This window comes from Narcine bancroftii, chromosome 4, assembly GCF_036971445.1.
Source record: "Narcine bancroftii isolate sNarBan1 chromosome 4, sNarBan1.hap1, whole genome shotgun sequence".
In the NCBI taxonomy this organism is placed as follows: domain Eukaryota; kingdom Metazoa; phylum Chordata; class Chondrichthyes; order Torpediniformes; family Narcinidae; genus Narcine; species Narcine bancroftii.
This window is the reverse complement of record NC_091472.1, coordinates 283,834,019-283,846,948: the sequence shown is the minus strand read 5'-3', so window position 1 is coordinate 283,846,948 and position 12,930 is coordinate 283,834,019. Positions and strand designations below refer to the sequence as shown.

The 12,930-nt window shown below is 38.8% G+C and overlaps 1 protein-coding gene across 1 annotated transcript in view; it reads right to left on the bottom strand.

Moving 5' to 3' along the window:
- LOC138762464 (inactive dipeptidyl peptidase 10-like) overlaps window positions 1-12,930 on the bottom strand; it is a 497,046-nt gene that overhangs the window by 172,875 nt on the left and 311,241 nt on the right. Inside the window, exon 6 of the mRNA XM_069936223.1 lies at window positions 920-1,040. Coding sequence (XP_069792324.1) covers window positions 920-1,040 — 121 coding nt within the window. The remainder of the gene's footprint in view (window positions 1-919; window positions 1,041-12,930) is intronic.

The window sequence follows — 12,930 nt, the reverse complement described above, 5'->3', positions numbered from 1 at the left end:
CACTGTTAAACTCCTCAACAAACAAACTTCTGGAAACAGTTGACTCATCCAACTAGCTTATTAATTTCAATGGAACAAAAGGGAGCAGGAAAAATGGCAAGTACAAATAACTTTAATTGAGTTGATTTCCATGTATTTAGTTGTTTTAACAATTTTTCCATATTTTTAAGAGTTTTATTTTAAGAAGAAAGTCAATTTTTGACTTTACCCTTTTATTCTTAATAACCTGAATTATTAAGAACAAAGATACCATGTTAAAAAACAATACATCTCAATGACACATCTGATAGTCCATGAACCTGAGAGTTGGATGTGAAGTATGATGAGTTCAGCTCACTTGCAATCAAGCCAATTTGGGTGGAAATAAACCCTGAAAGTCTGCAGAAATCATAACTGAAGCAAAAAACACAAAGCTGCAGAAACTCAGCAGAAGCTCAAGCCTGAAATGTTGGTTATATATCTTTATCTTTGCTATATAAACGACACTCTTTGACCTGCTGATTCCTCCAGCTTTGTGTTTTTACTTTTTAAGTTAATCCAGATGTTGGGACGTGCCACTCATAACTGGAGAAAAACCTGCCTGTGAGTTTGGGCTTAACACACATCTTGTAATCCTTGTAAGAGAGAATCGTTAAAGAATGAAAGACGGCACATTTTAAATCTGAACAAAGTTATAAGAATATTTAAAAAAATTCTACAAGTAAAAATACAGTCAATGCAAAAAACACTGACTTACTGACAATGGTAAATAACACATCTGTAGAAAGAAAACAATTTTATTCTTGCTTTGTGCTTTTGTTACTCGAGCAGAAGTAAAGTCACTTGCTAGCAGGTCTAAATGCAATACTTTGAAAATATAATTATGTGGTCCACCTTCTATTTTTGGCTGTTTAATTGCAATAGGTCTGATGTATCCTACCTTCATATAACCAGTCTGCAATCCCATTGTAGATTATTCCTTCCTTCCCCGATGAAGTAAGACGCAACGCACTGATTTTTACTTCAGTTTGATAGTAGATGTTATTTTCAAAAATATATACCTAGGATTTAAAATAAGACAATATTCACCAAATGACTAAACTCATCCTGTAAAATGCACAACATAGCTCAGATCTCAGAGGAAGAGAGTTTGAACTGTGTCTGAAAGTGCAATTGCAAAGTGTGCCTTGGAAGTCCAATGAACTCAAAAGTAATTGTGATTTTTTTTAAGCGTCACAATTTAATAACATTTTTATTCATAAAGTTCTTATTTATTCACTTTATTGCATAACTAAGAGAGTGGAAAAATTTAAACTGCTATGTTAGGAAACATGGCATCTTCTCTCACTGAGATAATGTGATAATCCAAGGAACAGCAGACTAAATTGTTTCATGAATTTCATTATTGTTTCTACATTGTATTAGTTATATTATGCTTTAAGAATGTTAATGATATCAAAGTTTTGCAACTGAATTATTCAAATAGAATATTTTATGCTCTGATTGTAGATTTTAATTACTCAAATATCTGCAAAATTCCCAATTACTATCTTAAAAGCTTCAATAGTAAATCACAATACGAGTACAAGAATATCAATTAGCCTCTGGTGAATACAAATGTGTTGGATATACAGTATTTAACTGTAACTATGAAATCTACTTAAATTATAACCTATTCTGGTGTATTACAATCAAGCCATTATTTTGAGCTATTGAGCTAACTGAAGTATTTAGTCCATACATACATATATATAGTCCAGAAAGAATTAATGGTTTGTAAAAATGAATATGGCTGAAAAGAAAAATGCCCAATTGCAGATGTAATAATTGTAGATTTTCTATGTGTTCCTTTCTACAAAGATTAATGGTATGCAAGACCAAAAATAATGAAACAATGTGCTTGGGACAGGCCTGCAAGTTAATAATGGGCAAGTTATTTTGTGAGGACATGGACAGAATTACATTTTGTACAATTTAGAATGTATTCTGTAAATGTTATATTTATTCATTTATCCAACAAAGGGCAATACACAAATAATATAGATAATAATGAATGCAATTAATAGCTGTTCAATGTAAAATTAATATTGATTACAGACTGCACGTTGTCCAGACAGATCTTAAAAATGCTTTCAATGCAACAAAAGCTTGAAATGATTACATTATCCATCCAACATTGATCGCGCTCTCATATAAGTGATCCAGAAAATTGCAACCCACACACATATTTAAAGGGATAACAATGTATAATACAGGGCACTCAAAATTTCATAATATAATTGGGTAATGTCAACATGAATTTATAAAATAATATTACATCTTATTACAATTATCACAAAATGGCGGAACTGCTGTAGTGACAGTGGTGCAGTGGTACAAACTCGGGACAGCAAAGAACGGAGATACAACGCTGCTCCAAAAGGTTCACCCACCCAGTCCTAATGCTGCCATCTCTGTACAGGCTTTAAACAGCCTGTTAAATGTGCCGATGGTGCTTGTAAGTAAAATTCTGAAACTATGGGGTCCTGTGCCCAGGAGAGCACTTGACAGCAACCGCTGCTCCGGAGAGCAGTAGACTGCCACAGGGCATCAGAAATGGGAAGAACACCCCCTCCCCCCATTGAGAAGGAGAAGTAGAACAGGTGACCCTGCAGGGGAGGTGACCAAGGCAGCAAACCAGCGAGGGGCTCAGGGGCTGAAGGACCCACTAAGGGGAACTTGTGGTTGGAGGACCCACATGGCAGAATCAGAGTCGGAACAAGTCTAATGGGGGGGGGGATTAGGTTAACCACGGGGGGGGCTCAATTTGACGTTTAAAAACTCGCTCAGCAGGGGGCAGGGTTGTGGTGGTGCCTACCTACCTACCATAAACCTCCTTCATGTGCCGCTGCCGTCACACTTCCTCCTCTGCCGATGTAAGACAAATGCGTTGCTTATATTGCACAGAGACTAGTAACGCTAGCAGTGGTAGTGCTGCGGGTGGGGGAGGGGTCACAATACCTAATTTGGGGGGAAATTCCCGCGAATGCCCCCCCCCCCCTTAGTGCCGGCCCTGCCACACAGGTTGTGAGTTGCTGGAGCCGGGATTCGAGAGGGTGCTGAGGGCAAGAAGGGCTGCTGAAGGGTCTTAAGTGCTGAAGACTTTCTGATCACGTCTGAGGTTTGGATCTGGAGCTCAGGTTGCTGATGTTCGAACTGGAAGTTGTGTGGCTTGAGATGCTGCAGGAGAGCTGGAGGTGAATCCACAGGCACTCAGTGACTCTGAAGGAACTCTCTTTTGCTTACTGCAGGCACCAGGCAATATTGTGTAATATTACTTAAACATGACGATAAAGGACTCGTGAATTTGACATTTTATTACAATTATAGAACTACAAATTTAGAATAATAACATTGTTACAGCATGGAAGAAGGCCATTCACACCCTTGAGCTGTGCTAGTCTCAGCCACAACATTTTATGTCCTTCTCAAGCCTGATTCTTGCTCCATGGTGCTGCAGTTTATTTTCCATCAAGTTCTCAAAGCAGAACATCGACGCCAGCCCTTCTCTCAATTCTGTCCATGCCATCCATCCATCCCATTTTCTAGCTCTCAAGTTATGGCCTTCTCTGCCATTGCATTTCAGACACCGATCTAAATTCTTTTAACAATCTATTGTGAGATTACTTGCCTGCATTATTTCTCAGTTAGTATGTTCCAGATTTCAACTAAGCTGTAAGGAGTTTGCACATTCTCCTCATGTCTGCGTGGGTTTTCACTGGGGGCTCCAGTTTCCTCCTACTGTTCAAAAACATACTGGGGGTTGTAGGTCAATTGGATGTAATTGGGCAACATGTGCTTATGGGCTGAAATGGCCTGTTACCGTGCTAGATGTCTAAATTAAATAATTAAAAAAAACATTAAAACTTCAATTTAAAAATTCCTCAACCCCCATCTACATCTCCTAGCCCTTACCTTAAATCTATGCCCTCAGGTCATGAACATTTACTTTGAGGAAGTATTTCTCACTGCCTATCAAATTTATGGACTTGCTCAGCCTTCTCCTTTGCAAATAAAAAAAATGACTAATAATTGAAAATCTCTCCAGTGTCTATGGTATGGTGACCTGAACTGCATACACTACACCAGCTGTGGCTTCATTTTTGTACTGTTGTATTTTAACCTCCTTGTGATTAAATGTTATGCCTAGGCTACTTAGGCAAGTGTCTCATTTAGAGTTTCAATCACATTATTTTTCCTGCTTGCTGGAACCCTTGGATATGTAACCAAAGTTCTTCAGTACTTCCTAATTCTTACCATTCATTGTGTATATCTAGTGTTACATCGCAGACCTGCAGCAATAGAAATTTATGAAGACAGTTTTATTTTTAGAACAATATATTTATTAATAATTATTAATAATATAACATCTTACTTAAATCTACCCCAACTAAGCATGAATATATATGTGTGTGTGTGTGTGTGTGTGTGTGTGTGTGTGTGTGTGTGTGTGTGTGTGTGTGTGTGTGTGTGTGTGTGGATTACCCAAAAGTCAATTCAAACTTCAGTCTTAGAAACCCTGCGTTGAAACTCAGGCCTTTAATCTGATGCTGAGAAGTCCTTCCCAAGGGGGTGAGAGACTGAGTGATCAGACTTCTGAAATCTCATGGATCCTTGCCTGGGTTTTGGAAACATTGTAAAAGCCACATGCTTCATTTCCCCTATGCAAGGAAAAGGGGAGTTGTGACAATCATTTGTGATCAATGTAGAGACCAATGATGGGGTAGGAAGGATCCTCCAAAGAGAATTCAGGGAGTTAGGTATGAAATTGAAGGGCAGGACTTCCAGGGTTGTGATCTCAAGATTGCTACTAATGCCACATGCTGGTGAGGTTAGAAATAGAAGGATAATGAGGCTTAACATGTAGCTAAAGAAATGGTTAATGAGGGGAGGGCTTCAGATTTCTGGATAATTGGGCTCTCTTTCAGGGAAGGTGGAACCTATACCGACAGAACAAACAGGGACTGATAAAATCCTAGAGGGAAAATTGACTAGTGCTGCTCCAAAGTGTTTAAACTAGATTTGGAGGGGGTGTGTCAGGGCAGATAATGGAGTGGAGGAGGAAAAGGATAATGTTTCTCCCTATGTCTGCATTGGTTTCCTCTGGGTGCTCCACTTTTCTTCCACCATTCAAAACGTACTGGGGGTTGTAGGTCAATTGGGTGCAATTGGGCTCATGGGCTTATTTACACTAATTATTTACATGGGCTTATTTCACCACGCACAACCCTTCGATTTCTGTATTTGTGTGGTTTTAAATTTAAATTAAGACATACAGCACATTACGTGCTGGTGAAATTAATGTTCTCAGCTGCATATATTTCAATGCAAGGAGTATTGTAGAAAAGGCATACAAGCTTAGAGCATGGATTAGCACATGGAATTATGACATTGTGACCCTTAGGGAAACCTGGCTGCAGAGGGGCACACTGGCAGCTCATTGTTCCTGGTTTCAGACGTGATAGAGTGGGAGGGATGAAAGGAGGAGAAGTAGCATTGTTCGTCAGGGAAATTATCACAGCTGTGCTCAGACAGGACAGAATAGAGGGCTCATCTACTAAGACTATATGGGTGAGCTGAGGAATGGGAAAGCTATGAATACAGGCAAACTCCGCTCTGTGACGCAATGTGAAATTCAGTCACCGTGATTTGGAAAACTGTGATCATGTCCTGTTTTATGTTACCGCGACATGGGTTACGGCTGAAAGGAGAGGTTTAAGGTAAGTATTTGGGGAAATTTCTTCATACAGATACTGGTGGGTGTATGGAACGAGCTGCCAGCTGAAGTGGTAAATGTGGCCTCAATTTTAGCATTTGAGAAAAATATGAACAAATACATGAATGAGATGGATATAGGCTGGACTCGGCAGAATAATATTTCTTCACAGACCAGAAGGCCCAAATGGGTTTTGACTTGTTTTCTGTGCTGCAATGCTCTATGGTTCAATGGTTGTAAGTGACCAGATGTCATAATTAAGTGTAGGAATTTTAGCAGATCAGAGCATGGACTCATAAAGGGTTCAACGAGTATGAAGAACACATTTTTGAAGCAAACATGGCATAATAAATTAACAAGGAGTTGTATTGGATGTTATTTGAATTAACTTGAAGAATCATATCTTCTGAGCAGCTGATATTATGTTGTCTATTTTAGTGTAAACAAGCAAAAATACTTCTACCCTGAAGAATCCCTGTGACACCAACATCAAAGAATGTAGAAGAGATTAATCTAGAGTAAGCCTATACCAGGGAAGTTGGGCATTTAATTCATTGCAAAGGCCACAAAATTTGACCTCTCAGCTGAGCAAATGACTGAGAAAATTCACACAGTATTATCCTTAAAGTTAAAGGTACCATTGGGTTGCAATTCATCTCCAGTCCAGAGATCCAAAAGTGCTGTTTTGTCGACGTACAGTCTTTGAAAGTTAATTCCCTTGCATTCAAGGCAACTGAATTTCAGAGAAAAGAACAACTTCCTGATTCTTCTAAATAGTGTATTTAGTGATGCTTATCGAGGATAATTACTGGACAATTAAATGTAAGGCGTAAATGTCCATGGAAAAAAAATGCAAAATTTCTATCTTATTTTCTCCTCACATCAAGTTTACCAGGAAATTCTGTAGCATTGTTAGCAATTTCCTCTTCTCAGCCTGTCCTTCTCAACTCCTTGTTAATTGCTAGTCATTCTTGAAATCTTAAAATGATATCAGGGCTCCATGGTGAGGTTGAGAAGTTCATTTTTAAGAGTTCAAGAAAATCAATACCATAATATATTGTCTTTAGACCATGACTGACAGAGATATATTCCTTCCTTGGATGACATACCATGCCTTTCATTGCTGCATTCCTGAGGGGTGATATTCATCTCCCTGGTGCAAGAGTGAACATTTGTTTCCGTACATTGATCCACCTATAACATATGTACTTTTTGATGGCTTACATCTGACACTGAAGGCCTTTAGCTCCCAAAGGTACTGTAGAAATTTGCTTGCCAATGCATTGTTGGTTCCAATATATTTTTTATCACTCAGGTTGTGGAATGGGAAAGGTCTTAAAAAAAGGTATTATTGCAACCTATGTTCGCATACTTTGTCCCATACTTTATAATATCAATATCTAGCTCTCATCATTTAAGTGGTTAATTAACATACAGAATAATTTCAGTAATTTCAGCCATCTGCCACTTCCCACAACAGTTCAAGTTTTCCATTCTGCAAACACTCCCTCAAATCACCAGCATAAAACTTATAGTCAAAGTTCAAGATACAAGATTCAAGATTCAATTTATTGTCATGAACTAAAGACAGTGAAATATTATATGGATTTTGATTTCATCTGCAGTAAGGAAGACACATTTGCCATCGGCAGAAATTGTCTGAAGCCCCTCTTTCAGTCAGAGAAAGAAAAGCAAAAGAGTGTTCCCTCAGTGTTACTGAGTGCTCATGAATTTGCCTCCAGTGTTTCCACTGCTCCTGCAACACGCAGAGTCCAGTCCAAGCCATCAGCAGCCCAAGCTCTAGGTACAAAACTCCAATTTAATCAGCACCCTCTTGCATCCCAGCTCTGATACCTGGTACCCCTTCAGCCAGTCTCCAGGTGTGCACAGCCCGGTGTGAATCCCTCAACCACAGTTGTCAGCAGCCCACAGCCTGCATGCGTTCCTCACCTCAAATCACCAACAGCCCGCCACCTGTGTGTTTCTTCAACCGCAGAACTCCTCACTGGTCCGCCACCATGGTCCCCGCCCCATGGGTCATGGCCTCAGCTTCTCCTTCTCAAACAGGGGTGGTCTCCCCATTTTCTGGTGCTCTGCACCAGTTCTCTACATCCCCAGAGCCTGCCATCCCTCGTGGCTGCTGCTAAACGTATACACTGCCATCATGGGCCAAGAACCCACGATCGCAGAATTTTAAAATAAACCACCATCAGCCATATTTACTGGCTGTTTCAAGCCCATATGAAGCTGATGGCAGTTGGACTGGGTGGTTGGACCCTGTGGAAGCACTGTGTCCCCATTTTAAGCTCTCCATGGGTCTGTACCAGCCACAGCACTGGTGTTACCAGCAGCTCTGGCAGTGCCATTATTGTTCCCTCATTAAAGAGTCACGTTATCATTTTTGAATGTAACTTATTCAATGTACTTGAAAAGCTCCCTGTGATAGTACAGACCTATCACCAATGTATATAGTTACAGTATCGTGAGTATGTAATAACTGTGCTTACAGCGATTGGCTGAGAGCTTAGCCACACCTACCGTCTGGGCCTTAAAGGGTTGTGTCCCTAGCCAGGTCGGATCATTCCGGACTGGTCGGCCACCTGTGAAGAGTTCCTGTCTTTTGCTAATAAAAGCCTTGGTTTGGATCAACAAGTCTTTGGTTCTTTTGACGAGCTCGACACTCCCTATTATGATTTCCATTGCTATCGCACAGATAAATACTTCTTTGCTGAACTTTTCATCCCTCGGAGTTTCATCTTGTGTAAACTTACCTAATATTTAATTTAATTTTAATGTATATATTATGTGTGGAAAATTTCTGAGGGGCATTTCAAACAGTGCTTTTATGTGAATATTTTATGAACTTTTCAATACTCTTAATGATAGAAAACAAATGATTCCTCAAATACAATCAAAGTTCAAAAATTTGGATGCCAGAAATCTACACACTCAGGAATTTGGACTTATTGAAAACTCTCAAACTTTTAAAATTTAGTGGGCTCTTGTGCGTGTGTGCGTGCGTGTGTGCATGAGCAAGCGCCACAGACACACAGTAGCAACAAGCAATGATGGTTGTTGATTTTATCTTTCTTTAAAACTGCTTGTTTTGATAAATGAAGTCTGCTGTATTTGGCTGATGAATAAACTATCAGAGTTTACCTGTTCATCTTTTCTTTATTCCTCCTTAAATTTGAATTTTAATAGTACTGCCAGAGAATCTGGAAAATCTAAAAATCTGGACAGACCCACTCCCTAAGCAGTCCCGGATTTTTGAATTTCTACTACTAAAATAAAGGAAAGCACCTGATTTGTCAGTTAACGGGATTCATCACAATTCAGTGTGTGCCAGTTTGAATTATGTATCTTCTCATTTATAGTTTTGAAATCCAAATGCTCGTGAAAATTTCAAATTTTTAAGATTAATACTGGATTTTTTTCATATGTTGTTCTCATATATCTCCAGAATTTTGAGCTTAGTGGTTTCAGCTCACACTGTTTCATATTTGTGAGCATAACTCTCCCATACTCCATTTCCTTTACATATTTAAGAAACTCCCATGAATCGATTAGAAGGGCTGAAGCCACATAACTGAGTAGTAAAGATAATTCTGTGAATTAATAGGGATTGATATAGAAACTCATGGAGAATAAGTGAAGATGTTGATAGCAGGATAAGTGAAAAAGAGGAAAATAGTTTGCAAAACAGCCAAAAGGTCAATTAGCAATTCACAAATAAATACTCAAAATGAATTGTTAAAAATAAAGAGAATCTTTTGGAAAGAAAGGTTGCTAATTTTTTTCCACTGTTGATTTAAAAAAAAAACGTCAGTATTACTTAATAACCAGTTTACTGTTGAGGAGAATAGTGGAAGAAGACGAATCCTGCAGAAATAAAACATATTTGGCAAAAGTAATAGCTTCGCTAATTGACTCTACGGACTGGCCATTGTGGTATCTCTAAGTGGGGTTACTAATTTGACTTGGGCCACTCAACAGACAACATTGCACAGATCCCAATTTGGGAACAGTTTTTTTTCTCGGCATTCCTTTCTCTGGTTCAGTTCTCGGACCACTTTGTTGCTTTATTTTTCAAGTTTGTTTCTCAATCTCATGGTTGCCTCATTTGATGGCTTTGTAATCATTCCCTTCATGTTTACTGTCATTATGATGTAATAGCTGTTTCATTTATTCATGATTAGGGATCTTCTGCATGTCCAGCATTTATTGCATGCCTCCTGAAGAGCTCTTTCTAGAAAGGCTGAATTGATTGGCTTTCTATTCAGCCCAAGCTTTATATTTCCCAGTGAATGGAGTGTCATCAAATTCCATCTGCATTGATGCAATGTATCACATCCTGTGGTTTAGTCACCATACCTGTTCTCATGGGGAAAACTGTGTGTATTCATTGTTCTCCAAGTGGTCTCTGAATCTCCCCTCTGCTAAATGCTCTACTCCTATCGAAAACACAATCCATTGTTAGTCTCTTCATTGCTGGTCTACAACCCAGAAATGATCACCGGCAATTGGACCCATCTGACTGTGCAAGAAACTCAGCTGTTGTTCCCACATAATCTCCAGAACCTCCCCTCCATTTGTGTTCAGTGCTAATTCCTCTACTCTAAACAGATACTTCTTGAGGTACTTTGGATATAAATCTTGTCCTGCAAAAACTGATTTGTCATAGTATCGGTGTACATATTTATAGTTGCTTCTGGTTTCAGCAAGATATCTTTCAATTTAATGCCCTTATCATTCTCCTGAGGTGCTCAATGCCTGTGAGAGCTCCCATGCATACTATCTAATTTTACTATGAGTGAGGTGCTGGAACGAAACTGCCCCATGAACTTCTTATATGGACATTATCTACTTTAGTGTCTTGAAATATCACAAAACTGAATCAAAAATAAAGGTCCAAAAAGGTCAGCACAGAAACCAGCCTTGTGACCAATCAAGTCCACACCATCCATTGGGCACTTGTTTACCTTAATCACCAAGAAGAAGGCACAGGTTAGGAACTCAGTAAAATACTTTGATGGATAAATGCAGCATGAACAAGAAGCTTCACATTATACAAAACTAAATAGACCAGATGCAGCTCAGCTCCATCTCTAACCATTCCCTCCACATCCAGGCTATTCCTGACATACCCCAAATCTGTGACCTCCATCATTAAGGAGAACAAGGACAACGAGTGCATGGGAACATAAACCCCTGCAAGTTGCCCTCTAATCCCATGCTATGCTTACTTGGGAGCATTTGACCGACCTTTCATTGTTGCTGGATCTAAATCGTGTAACTCCCTTTCAGACAAAAGAATGAAGGCAGTGGTTGAAGGTGGCAACTTGCCACCACCTTCAGGGGGAATTCAAGACAGGTAATACATTTTGGCATCACTAATGACACCCAGATCTCAAAAATGTATAAAAAGAACTGGGAGACTTTGTAGGAAACAAATGGACTGACACCCCTGTTGTGGTCACCTTAACTGCCCCTACTGAGACTCTGGTCATTTCCTTGTCTTCTGTTAGCATTCCCTAATCCAGCTGTAGTCAGTGGGGAATGCCAAGTAATACATCAGGATGAATGCAAGTAATTTTCACAAATGACTTGAATAAAGCATAACTTAGCAAGCTTGGCATGGTACATTGAAGATTTTTAAAACACTTTTGAGGAACACCAACAATTTGGAGAATCAGATAAACAGCCAAGATAAATCAACCACTAATCAATACATAATTGGATCAATGTTTGGGGTAATTAGCAGTTAAGAAATGGTCTGGAAACCGAAGCTCCAAAATACGACTCTAGACGTATAATTGGTGGGACATGGTGGTTGATGATGTAAATAAGAGCAGGTCAGAAGTTGAGTAACCCAGGTCTTTAACCTCCAAATGCCCCAAGGCATCATTACATTTGCAAGGCATGTCAGGAGATCCACAGAGCACTGTCTACTTAAATATCATCCAGAACCCAAACAACATTCAGTACTGGCTCCAAGTTCATGTCACCGCTTCAGAATTTGTTAAAACATGGATAATTACAAAAATTAGAAATTAACAAATAACATCTGTTCATTCACATATTTTCTTCTATTTGTCATCTTTCAGCATTCGATGCAAATATTTTAACATTCCTTAATGTTGGCTTGACACTCCATGTACTGCAATTTAAAAATAAATATTTGTCAATACCACTGGGACCCATGTCTACATACAAGCAGACATGCTGTGTTAGTTTTTTCAAAGGTACTTATGTTTTCACATTGACAGAGCAGTAGCATACTGTGCTGCACATGCTTTTCTTTTACCTGAGGTAGACATTAGCGGATTACTTGGTTCCGCCAATGTGAAATTTATTTCTGGAGGGAAAAAACAAAATTTCTTTATTGCTATGGTAATTGTCAGAAGTACAAATTCTCACACATGAGTCTCTTTAAAGTCGGTGACACGACAAGCTTTATTTACAGGTCTGCAGAGTTGGACTCAACTGGCTTCTCGCCAAGTCAAGCCCCGATACATACAGTGCATTGATTTTTATACCTTTTTTGCTTGTCCTTCCCCTCCTCTTTAACACTGTTTTAATTGGTTAGTTTTTGCAAAATCATTCTAAGTACACTTGCATTTGTAATTATCATGTTAGTCAAGTACACTACGAACTCTGCACACACTAAATTCTGTTTTTCACTCTTTTATCAATCTTTGGCTCCTACATGTCTCTTTGTGACATTGAAAGATCTCTGTTTGTTATAACATTGTCCAGCTAAACTTTTATGGTAAGCTCCCTGTCTATTCTGGCTTCCCCTTTTATGATTAATCATCACATTTTAACTTAAGCCCTTTTTAACCTAAATTCTCTATCTATAACAGTAATGAATACTTTTATTTTAAATATCGACTGAATAATCTTTACTAAAGTGTAAACACCACGGAGTGTAAATCTGTTATCTCAACAAATACCAGTTTTTTGCATTTTGAGGGCAAGGAATTTAATACTTAAATTTCAGAATACATAATATATTTTCCTAATTTTAACCAAAGTATATGATCATTTTTAGTGTCGTTAAGCACTTTTGCACAGCTGGCAGGGTAAAAACGTCATGATGGGATTTATTTGCTAAATTCCATCCCATAATTTTTCCACCAAGACCCCTACATATTTTTATGGCACGGCTGTGGTCTATGTTGACCACAGGCACT